At 38.5% G+C, this 15,606-nt stretch overlaps 1 protein-coding gene across 5 annotated transcripts in view; it reads left to right on the plus strand.

Annotated features, from left to right (window-relative positions):
• The window catches only part of sec31b (SEC31 homolog B, COPII coat complex component), a 93,764-nt gene that overhangs the window by 37,998 nt on the left and 40,160 nt on the right, over positions 1–15,606 (plus strand). For all 5 annotated transcript variants that reach the window (XM_048616262.1, XM_048616265.1, XM_048616264.1 and 2 more), the window contains 8 exons: positions 2,516–2,590; positions 3,145–3,237; positions 5,471–5,579; positions 9,256–9,434; positions 10,449–10,575; positions 11,561–11,706; positions 12,859–13,032; positions 15,318–15,503. In XM_048616262.1, coding sequence (XP_048472219.1) covers positions 2,516–2,590; positions 3,145–3,237; positions 5,471–5,579; positions 9,256–9,434; positions 10,449–10,575; positions 11,561–11,706; positions 12,859–13,032; positions 15,318–15,503 — 1,089 coding nt within the window. The remainder of the gene's footprint in view (positions 1–2,515; positions 2,591–3,144; positions 3,238–5,470; positions 5,580–9,255; positions 9,435–10,448; positions 10,576–11,560; positions 11,707–12,858; positions 13,033–15,317; positions 15,504–15,606) is intronic.

The raw sequence follows: 15,606 nt of genomic DNA on the forward strand, positions 1-15,606 counted from the left end.
AACCAACAGGCAGGCAGGCAGCTACGTATCCAATCTTTATGGCTTTCTGTTACTTTAAGGCAGGTTTCTTTCAGCAATGGACAGAATATTAATATAACCATTCAAGTGAATAGAGATCTATTTGATTGTTCCATTGCCCACCATTCCTTGAGTGAAGTGACACTGTAATTTCAGACAATTACAGTATCTGCCACATACAAAATTTGATGCTGCAAAAAATTGTACTTTTACAGTAGCTTTAATGTAGAAAAAGTTCTGAAACATATATGCCATAAATTAGAAGGAGAATGTCACTTGACCCCTTGAACCTGCTCTACCATTTGATATGATTGTGGTTGATCCAATTATGACTTCAAATGTGTGACTACTCCAACAACCTTTGACTGCTTTGTTAGTCAATAATCTATCCACCTCTGCCCTAAAAATAATCAATGGCCTTACCTCCTCCCACTTTTGGAGAGCGTTTCAAAATCTTGAGACCTCTTTAGAAAGAAAATCCCTCCTGATCTCTATCTTAAATTGGAGGCAGGGGGTCTGGTCTCTGCTATAAAGGGAAGCATCCTTTCAGCAGCCACCCTGTAAAGTCTCCTCAGGATCTTGTATGTTTGAAGCACATTATAGATGTGTAATAAAAATGGATACTGAGACAGAAGAGTTAGCAGAATGGATGACAAAAGCATCATCAGGACTGCATTTTGAGGATAGTAATGAGAGAGACTGAGAGAATATGGATGTTTCAGAAGTACGCAATCTGGTTGGCTGAAAACATGATCATCAGCGGTGGGGCATTGTGGACTTTATTGTAATAGGTAGTGAAGTAAGAGGTTTACAGTGAGAGATGGGATTGTTGAGTTGCAGGAAATTACAGCGATAAGACAAAAACTTAAATATGAGATTGCAAATTTTAGGTAGTTTCTGATCTTTCGTTCCCATCAATGTAAAGTTCCCCTTTGAAACTGGTAAATATTTTCAAACAATATTTGAATATGATATTTCTTCTGCCACGCAAACAACAAAACACTTGGAGAAATGTAGTTTGAAGTAATTCTTTAAATTAGTACGCTGTATTTTTGAAAATGTTATTTGGTAAAGATACAATACTGAAATTTTACATGACAGGATTTCTGTCACAGAACCATCAGCTTTTAGAGCTTTCTTTGCAGTGAATATTATTTAATAGTTTGTAGTTTTACACATTATTTAAACGTAAGTTTGAAGAGTAAGCGAATACTGTTTGACATGCCTGTTTTGCTGTGAACTGACAGGGCCTAAGAACTGCTAATTCTTTTTTAAATGGAGAAAACATTTGAAAGCAATGTCAATTTAGCTTGCCCTCCATCCAAAATAAATTGCGTTTGACATAATTTTCTTAGGAGCAAAAATAGACCACTTAGCTCCCTTGTGTAATCCACCAGTCAGTTAGGTCATGGCTGCTCTATGACCTAGTTCTATATATCCACCTTTCCTGCTTTTGCAATGATCGATACAACTGTTGACAATCAATGATTTGAAAATAACCAGATATACAGAAGAATAGGCACAGCAAAAGCAAAGTCTGTCTTGACTTTTTAGACTGATAGGTTAAAATGTGCTTTCAGAATGTTAATTTGCTTGAGTTTTCATTATCAAGGTAATCATTTTGACAGGTTAATGAGCATTACCCATAAAAATATAGGGAGAATATACATATGATTGGTCTGTTGTTACGGGCACAACTAAAGCAAAAGCAGAAACCAAACCATGTCTCCAAAACTCTGGCCTGGGATTCTAGATTACTAGCCCTGGAAATTACCGCTATGCTACTGTCTTGGAAATTTTAGTGCTTCTTCTAAACTGCTTACAATATTGCTCACCTTTGTGTCATCAGCAAATTTTGACATGAGGCTTTCTGTCTCATTATCTGAGATGTTGATTAATATGGTGAATATTTATCAACAAAATCCAATGGGGCATCACTAATCAAGTCCTGCCAATTAAAAGACCTGTCCATTAGCGCTACTATCTGTCTCTTTGCACTCAGCCAGTTCCCAGTGATGTTTAACATTAGTGTGAATGCATGGAATATCCATAATACTGAATGCTCCTGTTTGCCCTTCTCTGACAATCAAGTTATTTTCTTTTTTACTTCTGCTCCTTCCAATTTTTTTGTCTCTTTGCCTTCTGTAGTCACCTATTGGTATGCTGTCTTGTATCCCTTGCCTCTAGCTGTTCGACATGAAAGTTGTTGACCAGCCATTTGACCTGGTATCTGAATCAAACACAATCCTGTCTTTGCAATGCATTCTGGGAATTCTCCTAGCCACCCCAGGAGCACAAAGGCAATTCCATCAGTTCTCCAGAAATCAGCCGACTTGGCACAAACCAAGGATCTCCTTAAATCTTTGTGGCACAGGACTATTTTGGCAGTGCATTTATCCCTCAGAAAAGCTCTCTAATTAAATGATTAAATGTCAACCATGTTAATGTGAATTAAACAGTTCTCTGCTAATACAGATTAATACTTGCCTCCTTCTAGGTAAACTTTGAACAAGACCCTCGGACAAAATACTTGAATTTGCTTGGCTACAGTAAGGAAGGATTGGATAAGCAGGTAACTGTAGATGCTTTTGACGGAGCACTGAATTTGCTTGATGAGGTTTGAATCTATAAGTATGGTTACACTTGTGCATTGGAGTAAGCTAGCTGAGGCTACTTGCCAATATTTCATACATATGCACTGATCCATTGAAAGCTAGGTAGGGTGATGACATGTTAGGTCATGCTAATTTTTGTTTAAATTGTAAAAAAAAAGCATTTTCTTTAATGAGCTGATTGATTTCCTGTGATGATGCAAACTGAGTTTCTTTGAAACTATTTTCATTATTCTGTAAATATGTTGAATTCCCTAATTCATTTGGTCTTGCCCACTGTCCTCTTTTGGAACCCTTTCTGTTACTGACTCTCTTTGTTTGCTTTTCATATGCTCTTGCTTGTTTGCCCAGGCTAACTTTCACCCTATATTGCTCCCACATTTGCATGCTTTATCCTCTCAACCCATCTATCTGAAAAATCTATAACTGTATTTTATGATTTATTCTCTGATTTTTTTTTTTTTCTTTCTGAATATTATCCTTTGTGGTCACCGCATTAAATTGTCACTTTCAGATCGCCTCGGCTGTAGGTAACAGTGTGAGATTGAAAAGTCCAGAAGTGGAGGCTAATGAACGTGTACAGAAGACGCCAGGTGTCTCCAGTCAGGTACTTGCTGTTCAATTATAATTGTTCCCAAACTTCATTGCCCTTGGCACCTTTACAGGTACATGCGTACTTGTATGTTTTCCCAAGTCCAGCAATAGTAATATTGTGTTTAACCAGACGTATTATTTACTCGCAATTTAAGAAAAGCTGAATTGTGAATTAATAATGCAAAAGTTTAAGTTGCAGTAGAATCAGTGTTGTCTGAAGTCCAGGCATTTACTCTGGTCTTTAAGATAGCTATTGCAGTTACTGATACTAACCGTAAAATTTCATATTAATGGGAGTAGCCATTCAGCCCCTTTGAATCTGTTCCACTATTGTAATAGATTGTGGTTAATCTGAACCTCCCATTCTGTTTATTGAGCACAGATGCATTCTTTTGGTATGCACATATCTGTGAGAGGTGTTGATGTCCATCTGCAAATTTTAATTGGTCCAGAACCCATAGCCTTTTTGGAGCAGAGTGTTTCTGATTTCACTGCCCTTTGGAAAAAGTGCTTTATGAGTTCATTTAAATAGCCTAATTGTGTTTTAAGATTTATTTACCTTATTAAATACTGCAGGTAGATAGAACCTCTTAACTCATAAGTTTGCAAGCCAAATCCTCATCATTTGACCTTTAAGCTCTGGTATCATGCTGATGAATCTATGCTCTCTCCCTTTGAGAGCTATGTATACCACATGAATAGATAGAGAGAAACTGTTTCCATTGTTTGAAGGGATATGAGCCAGAAGGCATACACTTAATGTGGGTGGTATAAGAACCAAAGGTGTCATGGAATAGTATTTCTTTACGCAGTTAAGTTGTTGGGATCTGGAATGCTCAACCTGAGAATCTGAAGGAATCAGATTTAATTAAGGCTTTCAAAAGGGAATGTAGATGGAGTAAGAGTGGGCCATTTAGCCCCTTCAGCCTGCTCTGCCATTCTAGATCATGGCTGATCATCAACCTCAGCACCAAATGATTGAGCTTCTGCAGCCATCTACGGTAGAAAGCCCAAAAAGTTTCAACTCTGACAGAAGAAACTCTTCCTTAATCTCAATCTTAGATGGTCTGCCCATTATTCTGAGACTTGTGACCCTAGTTGTGCATCTCCAGCCAGAGAAGTCATCCTTTCTTCATCTCATTGGATGATTGGGAATTTGATAATTATCTGAAGAGAAAATATTGCAGAGCTAATGGGGAAAAGGCAGGAAAGTGGAGCTAGCTGATTAACTCTTAGAGAGAGCAGGTCCAGATGGCCTCCTGAGTTGTGGCCATTCATGATTCAAGTGTACAGCATTACTTTTTTTGTAAATGTGCATTAACTTTTAGAGATTTACGCACATGGACTTATAGGGGCTGCATGGCGTACTCATGTTTCTGCCATTCTTTAAATTTTACCTTAGATCGCCAATCCAAGCTTGGATTGCACTAGATTACATTTTGAAAAGGTGAGTGAGCTTGGTGAAATGGACAATCATTGCTGAACGTAAATGAGATTCTTAAAAGGAAAGATTGCAAAGTTATATAATGAAGGTATACTTTTATTTAAAGTATGCCATTGACCAGTGAAAATTATAAGCAAAACTGCAAAAGCAGATATGATTGTAGAAATGGGAATATAAAGAATGTAGTCTGGAATGTAGTATGAAGAAACTTTCCATCCAAGATTCTAATTGTCAAAGTCAATCCAAGTTCGGATTATTTTATGCAGTGGTTGATGGCTGCCAGCAGATGGGGCAGTAAGAGCACTCCAGCGTGGGATGTGGTGAAATGTGCACTTGTATTGAAACTCCATCATTAGATTTGGAAAGTAGATATTTATAATGTCAAAAAAGCTGAAGTCATAAGAATAGCAAAGTTTAAAACAGAGATTGTTGTGAGGTCTTTGTAGATCTTCCGGATTGTTGATAATGCCAGCATTCTAATTATAAGCAAGATTTAAAAAGGAAGATTCAACTGTTGATGTGTGGTTTAATCTCATTGAATGCAGGGTGCAAATACAAGCTTTAGACTATGTTTGAGCACTGCAGCATCCTTGTGATTTAAATAGTATTAATGAGTAAACTGCAATTTCCAAAGTCTTTCAAAAATAGCATGTATGGTCCGATGTAAACTAGTCCTAAGTGGTTAAGCTTTTTGGAATGCGAGATCAACAAGTGAGTACAGTTTATAACTGTTCAGTGGAGGGTGGATGCTTCTGTCCTCAAAGTGATGACTTTTGAATTTTTTGTTCCCCTGCTTTTCCAGAGTTCAAGCTCTGAAGAGTCTGTAGCTGCAGGGGATGCCTCAACAACTTCTGACTTCTTTGACAATATTCCAGGGGAAAGACCCCTCTTTGAAATCCCTGTCACAGGAGGTAAATAGTAGATCATTCTTAAGCAACACGTTTGGGATAGGGCCGATGACATCAACAACTGCAAAAGGCTTCAAGATGTATGCAGTGCTGATGCTGCTGGCACAACATTTCACTGAAACACCCTTCCTGCAAGTGTGTTAGTTGCTGCACCTGATTGGTGGCATTTACAGTGTTTGTAGGCTTTTGATAAAGCTGCAGAAATCCAAGATACTCTCCAAAAATTCATCAAGATGTCTTTGGTCACATCTTCCATACACGACTACTACATGTAGAATGACAAGGGCAACAGTTACGTGGAACACCACTTGTAAGTCCCTAGCATTCTGACTTGGAAAAATATTGTCAATCTTTCAGCATTTCTGAGTCAAAATCCTGGCAATCCCACCCTAACACATCGTTGGTACATCTATGTCAAATAGAATGTAGAGTTTCAAGAAAACAGCTCGCTATCACCACCTTGAGGGCAATTAGGGATGAACACTAGATGCTAGTCCAGCCAGTGAAGCCCACATCTGACGAACTAATCTAAAATAAAATACCAAGATCTGCCCTTGACCTTCCCAGGTGCATCTGTCTCGGGTGGTCGAGCAAGAGCTCTTCATGACTTCAGTAGTTGTCCATACCACTCCTCTCTGATCTCACTGACCCTGTCAAGTTCCTGATGTTTGTTAAGCAGATTCTTACAGCACCTTCAGGATATTAGACACACATTTATCCAATTCCTTTTCACCTGAGGTCATTACCAGGCAATTACATTTGCCTTTGCTGCTGCTTATCTTTCTCCCTGTGCCTTCAGCCAGTTTTTGCAATGCTCATAAACTCTACCTTTGAGTAGAACAAACAACTTCAGAATTTTTTATCCAAGGCCACCTTACAGATAAATAGTCTTAATTTTTATCTTGTGAGACACAATTGCAGAACAACAAGCGTTTAAACGCATTTGAAGCAGAAAAACATAACTTATTGACCCTTGCCCACAAAGTAGCCATTGCAAAGCTATCCACTAGATATTTCTTAAGTCATTGTTACTTTTTTCCCATCAACCACCCTTTATCTATCACTTGCACACAGGATTGTCATGAACCATCTACAATTGTGTACAGGTACAAAGCCACCACAAACCACTAATTAAATTTAGCACAGAGCTTTACTAAGACTAAAAACTGCTAAAACCAAGGGGAAAAATGTTTAAAACATATATATATAAATAAAAATTAGGCTGCTCTTAACTCTTACAATAACTGTAAGAAGTAGGAACACGAATAGGCTGTTCAGCCGCTCCAGCCTGTCTTGCCATTCAATAGGATCATAGTTTATCTGACACTCCTCACGTCCACTTTCCAACCTTTCCCCACAACCCTTGATTCCTTTACTGATCAAGAATCTATCCATCTTAACCTTAAATATAAAAAGGTCTCTGCCCCCACAATTCTCTGTGGCAAGGAGTTCCAAAGACACTCAACCCTCAGCATAAACCTAGACTCTCCCATGACAAGAAACATCCTGTCACTCGTTACTCTGTCACAGCTCTTAAGAATCCTATGTGTTTTAATGAGATCACTTCTACTTCCACTAAATAACCTTTGCTCATTAGACAATTCCTCCATACGTGGGATTATCCTAGTGAAGCTTCTCTGAACTGCCTCCAATGAAATAACATCTTTCGTTCGATAAGGGGACCAAAACTGCTCTCTGTATTCCAGGTGTGGTTTCACCAGCACATTGCAGAGTTCGCTGCTCTCAAAACGGCCACAATCGAATGGTGGAGCAGACTTCATGAGCTGAATAGCCTAATTTTGCTCCTATGTCTTATAGTCCATCCCCTTGAAATACGGACCAACATTCCATCAACCTTCCTATTAACTGTAGCCCCTGTGTGCTAAATTTCTGAGTTCCATGTAGAAATACCCCAAGTCCCCTGGCGTTGCAGAATTTCACCATTTAAATAATGTTCTGATCTTTTGTTCTCCCTTCCAAAATGGGCAAGTTCACATTTTCCCACATTATATTCTATTTGCCAACTTTTTGCCCACTTACTTAAACCTATTAATATCTCTCTGTAACTGATGGTATCCCTCTCATAACTAACTTTTCCACCTATTCTACAACCATGGCTACAATATACATGTTTCCTTCCTCCATGTCATTAATATATATTGCAGACAGTTGCAGTCCCGGCACTGATCCCTATGGAACCCCACTGGACACAGATTGTCAATGTGAAAAACAGTTGCTACCTTATCTGCACTCACTGTTTCCTGTCCATGAGCCAATTCCCTATCTGTGGCAATATACTACTTCCAACACTGTAGGCTCTCATGACTTAACCTTTTGTGAGGTACTTTGTTGAATGCCTTCTGGAAGTCCAAATACAGCACATCTGGTTCCCCTCTATCCATTCTGGTTGGGACTTGCTTGAAAAACTCTAATAAATGAGTCAGACCCAATTTCCCTTTCGTGAAACCATGCTGACTCTGCTTGATTTGTTTATGATTTTCTCGATGTTCTGCTATTATTTCCTTAGTAATTGATTCTAGTACTTTTCCAACAATAGATATGAGGCTAATTGGCTTACAGTTACCCGCTTTCTGCCTCTCTTTTTGAATAGTGGTGTTACATTAGCAGTTTTCCAATCCTTCGGTACTTCCTGACTGCCAGAATTCTGGTTTATTTTAGCTGCCTCCCCATCTCTCTAATCTGTGTTGTTGATGCTAATTCTAACATCTCAACTACTGAGCTGGTTGAGATTGCCTGAGGGAGCACATACATCATCATGTAACTGTTCTTTGGTGGCTTAGGTTGCTGCATTTAGACCGAATAGAGTATTCATTCTGCTAATTTCTGGCAATTTATAATGTTGCAGTTGAACTGATGGAGGGATAATCAATACTGGACTTAATAGCTTACTTTAATTTTCCCCATGTCTATATCTAAATTCCTTTCTCATCCGCAGTTTACGTTGAAGCAGATTTTGATACCTTGGTGTCTTGTTTGTCTGAGCTGAAATTCCTTAGATTCTTCCATCTGCCCTGGCCATTGTGCAGTCACGATAGAAATCCATGCCCATGGCTTTATCACTTCCACTCCAATGCTCTCCTGGCTTGTCTTCCTGTCCTCCATCCTGTGTAACCTTTTAGCACATTCAAAAGCTCTGCTGCCTATATCTTATCTTACAACAAGTCTGGCCAGCCTTCGCTTCTCTCTGCAATGATTTGCATTGGCTCCTAACCTTGTTGTTTGTTGTTTGAGATCCCCCACCTGGCTGTGTAAATCTTTTCTTGATCTTGCCCTTCCCTCAGTGATGGAACCATTCATCTCTAGTTCTCTACCCTTTTGTGCTCCCATCTTCTTTACCTCCCTGCATACCCCAGTGGCATTCTCTCAGCTGCCAGCTCTAACCCTGCTGCCAGTCTAATTCCCTCACTTCAAGATCTCCTTTAACACACAACTCTTCGTTCAAACCTTTGTCTTAATGCTCCACCTTTTAGTTCAGAATTTTCTCATGCCTCTGAAGATTCTTGAGATGCTATGTAATGCTAGTTACTTCTTCCTGGAAATTAATAGTTGAAGGCATCCATGGAGCTTATTGATGTCCCAACAAGGTTATCTGTTTATTGTTTTTAACTGCAACTCAGTAATAGATCTATTCACTGAAGAATTCTTTATCTATTTTCAGATACTGAGGGGTTGATCAGCCAAGCCTTGCTAATAGGGAACTTTGAAGGTGCTGTTGAACTGTGTCTAAAAGATGACCATTTCGCTGATGCCATCATCCTCGCTATTGCTGGAGGAGAAGAGCTTCTTGCTCAAACACAGAACAGATACTTTGTGAAAAGGAAGACAAAAATTTCACGGGTAAATGCTATTTAGTCTGCAGACCACACAGATTTATTCACTCTAAAATGTTAAACAACAACATTAGAGTAATCAACACTATTCAGAAAGTAATGGTCTGTGACATATTTTACAGTGACAGTGACATATTTTAACCATTGAATTCTGAAAACAGAGTTTCAATCCATCTCTCATCAATGGGGTCAATGTCTCTTTCATTTGGTAATCTCCTAAATGTAATGAATTGAGGCAATCTCAGCCGGAAACTGCATCAACATGGCGATCCCACTGAGTTCACAAAACGTTTGTAGCTAATGGAAATGTCAATACTAGGGATTTGTAGAGGGAAACCCTTGTGTAGGGGCAGGATTACAAGTAAATTTACTGTATGTAAGGTAAATACTGTACTTGACCTTGTAGTACTTTTTACTTAGTCTACGAAGTGCCTGATGCCACAAGTGCGTAGTTGCTATTATTCCCCTTATACCCCTATACTTCACAATGTGGTTGTAACATCAATGGAAGGGTCGTAAATAAATAATCAATAATGTTACCAATATTGTACCATGTATTATAACTGTTACCATGATTGATTTTAAATGTTTTCACCTCATTAATTGGGTAGAAAAGTGCAATGATAGGAACATTATAGCATACGGGTATATATGTCATGTAGTGCATCTAAGCAAGGACCACAGTTTTTTCAGGATGTTAAAGACTGTTTAACTTGACCTTTTAAACTTATGACCTTCGATTTGAATGCAGCAAAGAGCATATTGTATTGTACATCAATCACACTGTTCCACAAATTGATCTTTTTAATCATTGACCTGTATAAAAATTGTTTTTTTCACATTTAAACAGCTTTCAAAAGTTTCTACAAATGATGGTATTCATTTAACTGTAGGCATTGCAATCTCAACAAACTGATGAGAATGCTATTTTAAACAGTTCTAGTATAATTCCACAGTTTGCCATCCTTGAATCGTTTGTACAGTTTGAGCAATACTGAATGTTATAAATCTCCTGTTGTAGCTTGTGTCCTCTGTAGTCACCCACAATTGGAGGGATATTGTTGAATCCTGTGACTTGGATAATTGGAAAGAAGCTTTGGCTGCTCTGTTAACTTATGCCAAACCCGAAGTGTTTTCTTCATTATGTGGTAGGTTTGCTTCTAGACTGCTTTTCAATTCTTACTTTCTGAGGGATTTTTTCCTTACTTGCAAATGGTTCTACAGATCTAGTCATACCATTGTCCAGGTGACCTGTATTTAAGTGTGATTATCATTGATAAGCATGTGCAGGTAATCTGAGCACTATCATGACCCTCCCCGAAACACCTAAACCAGGTGCTATGACTGGTTCGTATTTCAGTGCAGCGATCCTGACTGATGTTTCCTTTTGCTTATACGGCACAAAAAGCCAAACTGTTTTTTTAAACAGCATGCAGTTGGAATTGAACCGGGGATCTTGTAGGCTTCTGAGTGACTCTGCTAATCCCAAGATAAATCAATATCTCGCACTGCAAATGTATTTTGTGATTGGGATGCAATGAACTTCCATTCATGTGGTGCTGGGTTTGTTGCAGAATTCCAGCTGTCAATTAGCAAATTTTAGTCATCAATGGCTATACACTTTGGAAGCAATGTATTTAAGCAAAGATTTATTTTGTGCAATGCTATACGAGTCACTCTTGTTAATTCCAGTGCAGTCCAAGTTTGGAAGGACCAAAATTGGACTGTTTAATTTTTTTTAACGGTTCAAGTAGACACAGTGTAAACAGTTTACTTTCTTTGGATGTCTGTGACAGCACCCAATATAGTCCTGTGTATTTTGTTAGAAGTTGAACTAATGCTTCAGCAAGTAGCTTCTTCGTTCAGGTTATTTTATTCATTCTTCAGTAATGTCAACCTAATGCAAATTTGCAGCAAAATATTCAAGAAAACTCTGTTTCTTAAATCTATTCAATTATAATGCAAGCCTTTGAGATTTGTAAAATGTTTCATTTCCTTATTTTTAAAAGGGTTTAAAGTTAAATACGGTTTAGTTTTGTCTCCAACTATAAGAAAAATGTGACTTGGCCAAAAAGAAAACTTACTGTCACATCGTTAACTGATGTTCAATCCTTGGGGTCCTCCCTTTCCCAGATACCCTAGGATCCCGTCTAGAAATGGAGAATGAGGGAAAGCTATGCATACAGGCATGTCTTTGCTACATCTGCTCCGGAAATGTTGAGAAACTGGTAGAATGTTGGGTGAAAACTCATGAAAGCTCGACTCCACTCGCACTAGAGGTAGGAACCTGTAGTTCATATCTCTGTGCATTGCAGTGTTTGTGTGCCACATACATTATATACAGGTTCTAGAGTTACATCCAATGTGGATCAAACGTGGTTGGATTAATTGGAATGAATTTAAAGCACCTGTCTGTCTGAAATCAGATTTTTGTGAATTGGATTTGGTATCCTATATCTGAGGGGCTGCATGGTGAAAAGAGTGGATTAATGTTCTTCCTTTCTTCCACTGGAGGCATCCTGGCGTTCTCTCCACTCTCTTCCCATCATTGCTCCCAATACATTCCCTCCCTCCCTCTTTCTGTTGGCTTTCTTTTGCATTGCTCCCTTTTCTCTGGCTTTTCTCGCCTGCTCTCAATAATACTCTCTTTCTCACTTGTACTATGTTTGTGAATGTTTCAGAGGAAATATCAATGGACTCGACTCAGTTTCTGCCAGATGTGCTGAGTTTTTCCAGCATTTCTGTTTTATTTGTGTCTCTCTGTTTCTACCACCTGTGGAGCTGCTCCTTGAAATGAGCTTGTTGTCACATGGTTCTGACATGGTAATCTAGCTCTTGATTAATGCAAAATTACTTGCATCTCATCAATGACTCAAGGGTGGCTGAAATGGAACTGTTTAGTTAGATTATGGTATGTAAGATGACGCTGAACGCTGAGGGATTTTCTCCACTCAGTTTCCAATAAACTGGTATTGAAAATGTTTAATGCTAATATTGGATGTAAAAGGATTTAATTTCCCAAAACAGATTTTTTCCTCAAATTTGAGGGAAGACCTCAACGTGAATGCATGAAGATCTTGTTATGTAGTGTTTGACTGATAAGTGATGAAGGTCCCTCATCCAAAGCTCTCGTTTGACAAGGGAACTTCCAAGCCCCACATCTTACTTGGAACTATGTTGCTGTCTTTCACTGTCATAGGATCCAAATCTTTGAACTCACATTCCTAGCACTACTGAGTTGTTCCTGCACCCGATGAATTGTTGTGGTTTAAGAAGGCCACACGTGACTGTCTTCTCAAGGACAAGTGGAAATACATGACAAATGCTACACTTACCAATGACACTCACGCTCTATGAAAAACAGTGTTGACAAAAACTGTTACTGATGAACATTTTACAGTTTCAGTCATGATTTGTATTCTTCTCATCAGGACCTTGTGGAAAAGATTATGATCTTACGAAAAGCAATTGAGTTACTCCAGGGCACAGACACGGCTGCAGAGGGCCCAGTCTTTGCAAAAAAACTCACACAGTATGCCAGCTTACTAGCCGCACAAGGAAGTTTGGAAGCAGCAATGAGCTACCTCCCTCCCACTTCACATCAGGTTTGACTTTGCATTAGTTTTCTGGATTTGTCATTATCTATAAAAATATGGTGTGGCTGTTTAAACAGTTACTCTACTCTAGAATTCAGGCTTAATGGAAATACAAAGCCTAGCAGATCAATGTAAAGTGCGAAAGAAAAAAAGAAAAGATCTAATTTAATTTTTTAAGATGATTGAATGATTTCACTGTGTAGTTATTTCCCAAGATAAATCAATATCTCACCGTATTTTGTGATTGGGTTGCAATGAAGTTCCATTCAGATAGTGCTGGTTGCACCAGAATACATCGCAGTTGTCGGTTGGCAAATTTGAGTTATCGATGGCTATACACTTTGGAAACAATGTATTTGAGCAAAAAATTGTTTTTACTATGCAATACAAGTCACACTTGTTAACACTAGTGCCACTTCCAGTGCAATCCAGGTTTGAAAGGACCAAAATCCATAAAGGACTGCTTTATTGTTTTGAAAAACAGTTCAAGTCGACACAATGTAAACATTTTACTTTCTTTCAGTGTCAGTGACAGCACTCAGTGTAATCCTGTGTGTTTTGTTCCAGGTTAGAGGTTGAACTAATGCCTTAGCAAATAGCCTCTTAGTTCAAGTTATTTTATTCCTTCTTTAGTAGTATCAGCCTATTGAGAATTTGCAGCAAAATATTAAAAAAAAACTCAGGGTTTCTTAAATCTATTCAATTGTAATGCAAACCTTTCTGATTTGTAAAATGTTTCGTTTCCTTATTTTTAAAGAGGCTTATGGATAAATATGGTTTAACTTTGGCTCTAACTATAAGAAAAATGTGACTTGGCCAAAAAATACTTATATTCACATCACTAACAGGTATTGAATCCTTTGGGGTCCTCCCTTTCTCAGATACCCAAGGATCCTGTCTAAAAATGGAGAATGTATTTTCAGACAGGCTTTAAACTATCTATGTGAGGATCTATTTGTCCCTGGAATATTATCCTTTCTCTTCCCCAACCCAAATGATGAACAAGCAGGCTGTAAAGACACAAACTCATTCCTAATTCCAGTGCCAGGTTAACCAGAACTTAACTGCTATTTGATGAGGGTTCTGTCGGATTTAGTAAATGATAGCAATTTGGTGTCAGATCCAAAACGCAAACCATAAATAACATGGTGAAAAGATCATATTTTCCTTTCTAACAGTGTACAGTGTGTGAACTGTGACAGCAATTGCGTGCATTCTCTTTTTGTCAATGTTTTTAGAATGAGTAAAGGTATACTGGATCCCAGATTTTCTGACTAGCGGTATAAATTATAAAAGCAAGGAATTATACTAAACCTTAATAAGGTTCGGCTTCAACTGGAATATTGTGATACATTCTAGGTACCACTTAAGCCTATGAAAATTTATGTGCATGGTTCTAGAATGAGGGACTTCAGTTACTTCAAGAAGAGAATGTTGATAGGAAATTTGATAGACATCTTCAAAACCATGAAGAGTCTAGACAGAGTAGATGGTGAGAAAGTGTTCCCATTAGAAGAAGGATTGAAAACCAGAGGACATTGATACAAGCTGAATAGCACAAAACCAGAAGCAGCATAGAGAAAATCATTTTTTATGCAGTGCGTGGTAAGGATCTGGAATGCACTGCCTGTGTGTATGATGAAGGCAGATTTAGATGTGGCTTTCAAAATGGAATTGAATAAGCACTAGATGAGAGAGAATTTGCAGAACTGTGGGGAAACGGCAGAGGAATATTGGGACTTTGAGACTAGCTGATTTGCTTTTGTAGAGAGCTGACATTGATGTAGCTAGCTGAATGACCTCCTATGTTCCGTAACGGTGGTTATTCCACATGATAAATAACTCGAGAAACGGCAGTGTGCTGAAACTGTTCCACCTAACTTTTATCATCATTTAAAGAAGTGGGATAAAAATTTAACTATATGTCAGTGGTGCATTGAATTATATTAAATGTACCCGATTTGCATTTGAAGATTTAGTGATTGCACGTTAGGTTCTCCTGTGGCTTTATGTGTAGTAAGTAGGAAGACGTCCTCTTTCTTAAGCACAGGAGTATTAGGCAAAATACATTCTGATATAGCAGTGGTTAGCAGAATGTTACTTAGTGAAGCATAATTTGAATAATATGCTACAACATATAGCAAAAAAACGCAGTTGTTTTAAAAGCACCAAGGAAAGATTTTATGTATTTTCAACAAAATTGGGAGATTTTTGCTTTCTCAATCCCTGCGTTTGTGTTTGTGTATTTCGTGGCTGCAGTAGGTTTACTGTAATGGGAATATGCTTTCTTTCAGTTTACAGTTCTCCAGCTCCGTGACAGACTATTCCATGCGCAAGGAGAAGCTCTGGTGGGTCAACAGCCTCCCACATTTCCCTTTAGTCATGTTGTGACGAAAGGTACACGTCCAACTTCCACTCCTGCTCCCACTCCAGCTCGACAGACACCACCACAAAGGCCAATACAGCAACCCACCCAGCAGGTACGTAACACTAAAGCACCCTGACTGAATCTCTTCGTTAACTTCTTTTCAATTGAGAATACATATTGCTATTATTCTGGTCTGTGACTGTGCCGTTGCCCAC

Source organism: Rhincodon typus, chromosome 34 (genome assembly GCF_021869965.1).
Source record: "Rhincodon typus isolate 14 chromosome 34, sRhiTyp1.1, whole genome shotgun sequence".
In the NCBI taxonomy this organism is placed as follows: domain Eukaryota; kingdom Metazoa; phylum Chordata; class Chondrichthyes; order Orectolobiformes; family Rhincodontidae; genus Rhincodon; species Rhincodon typus.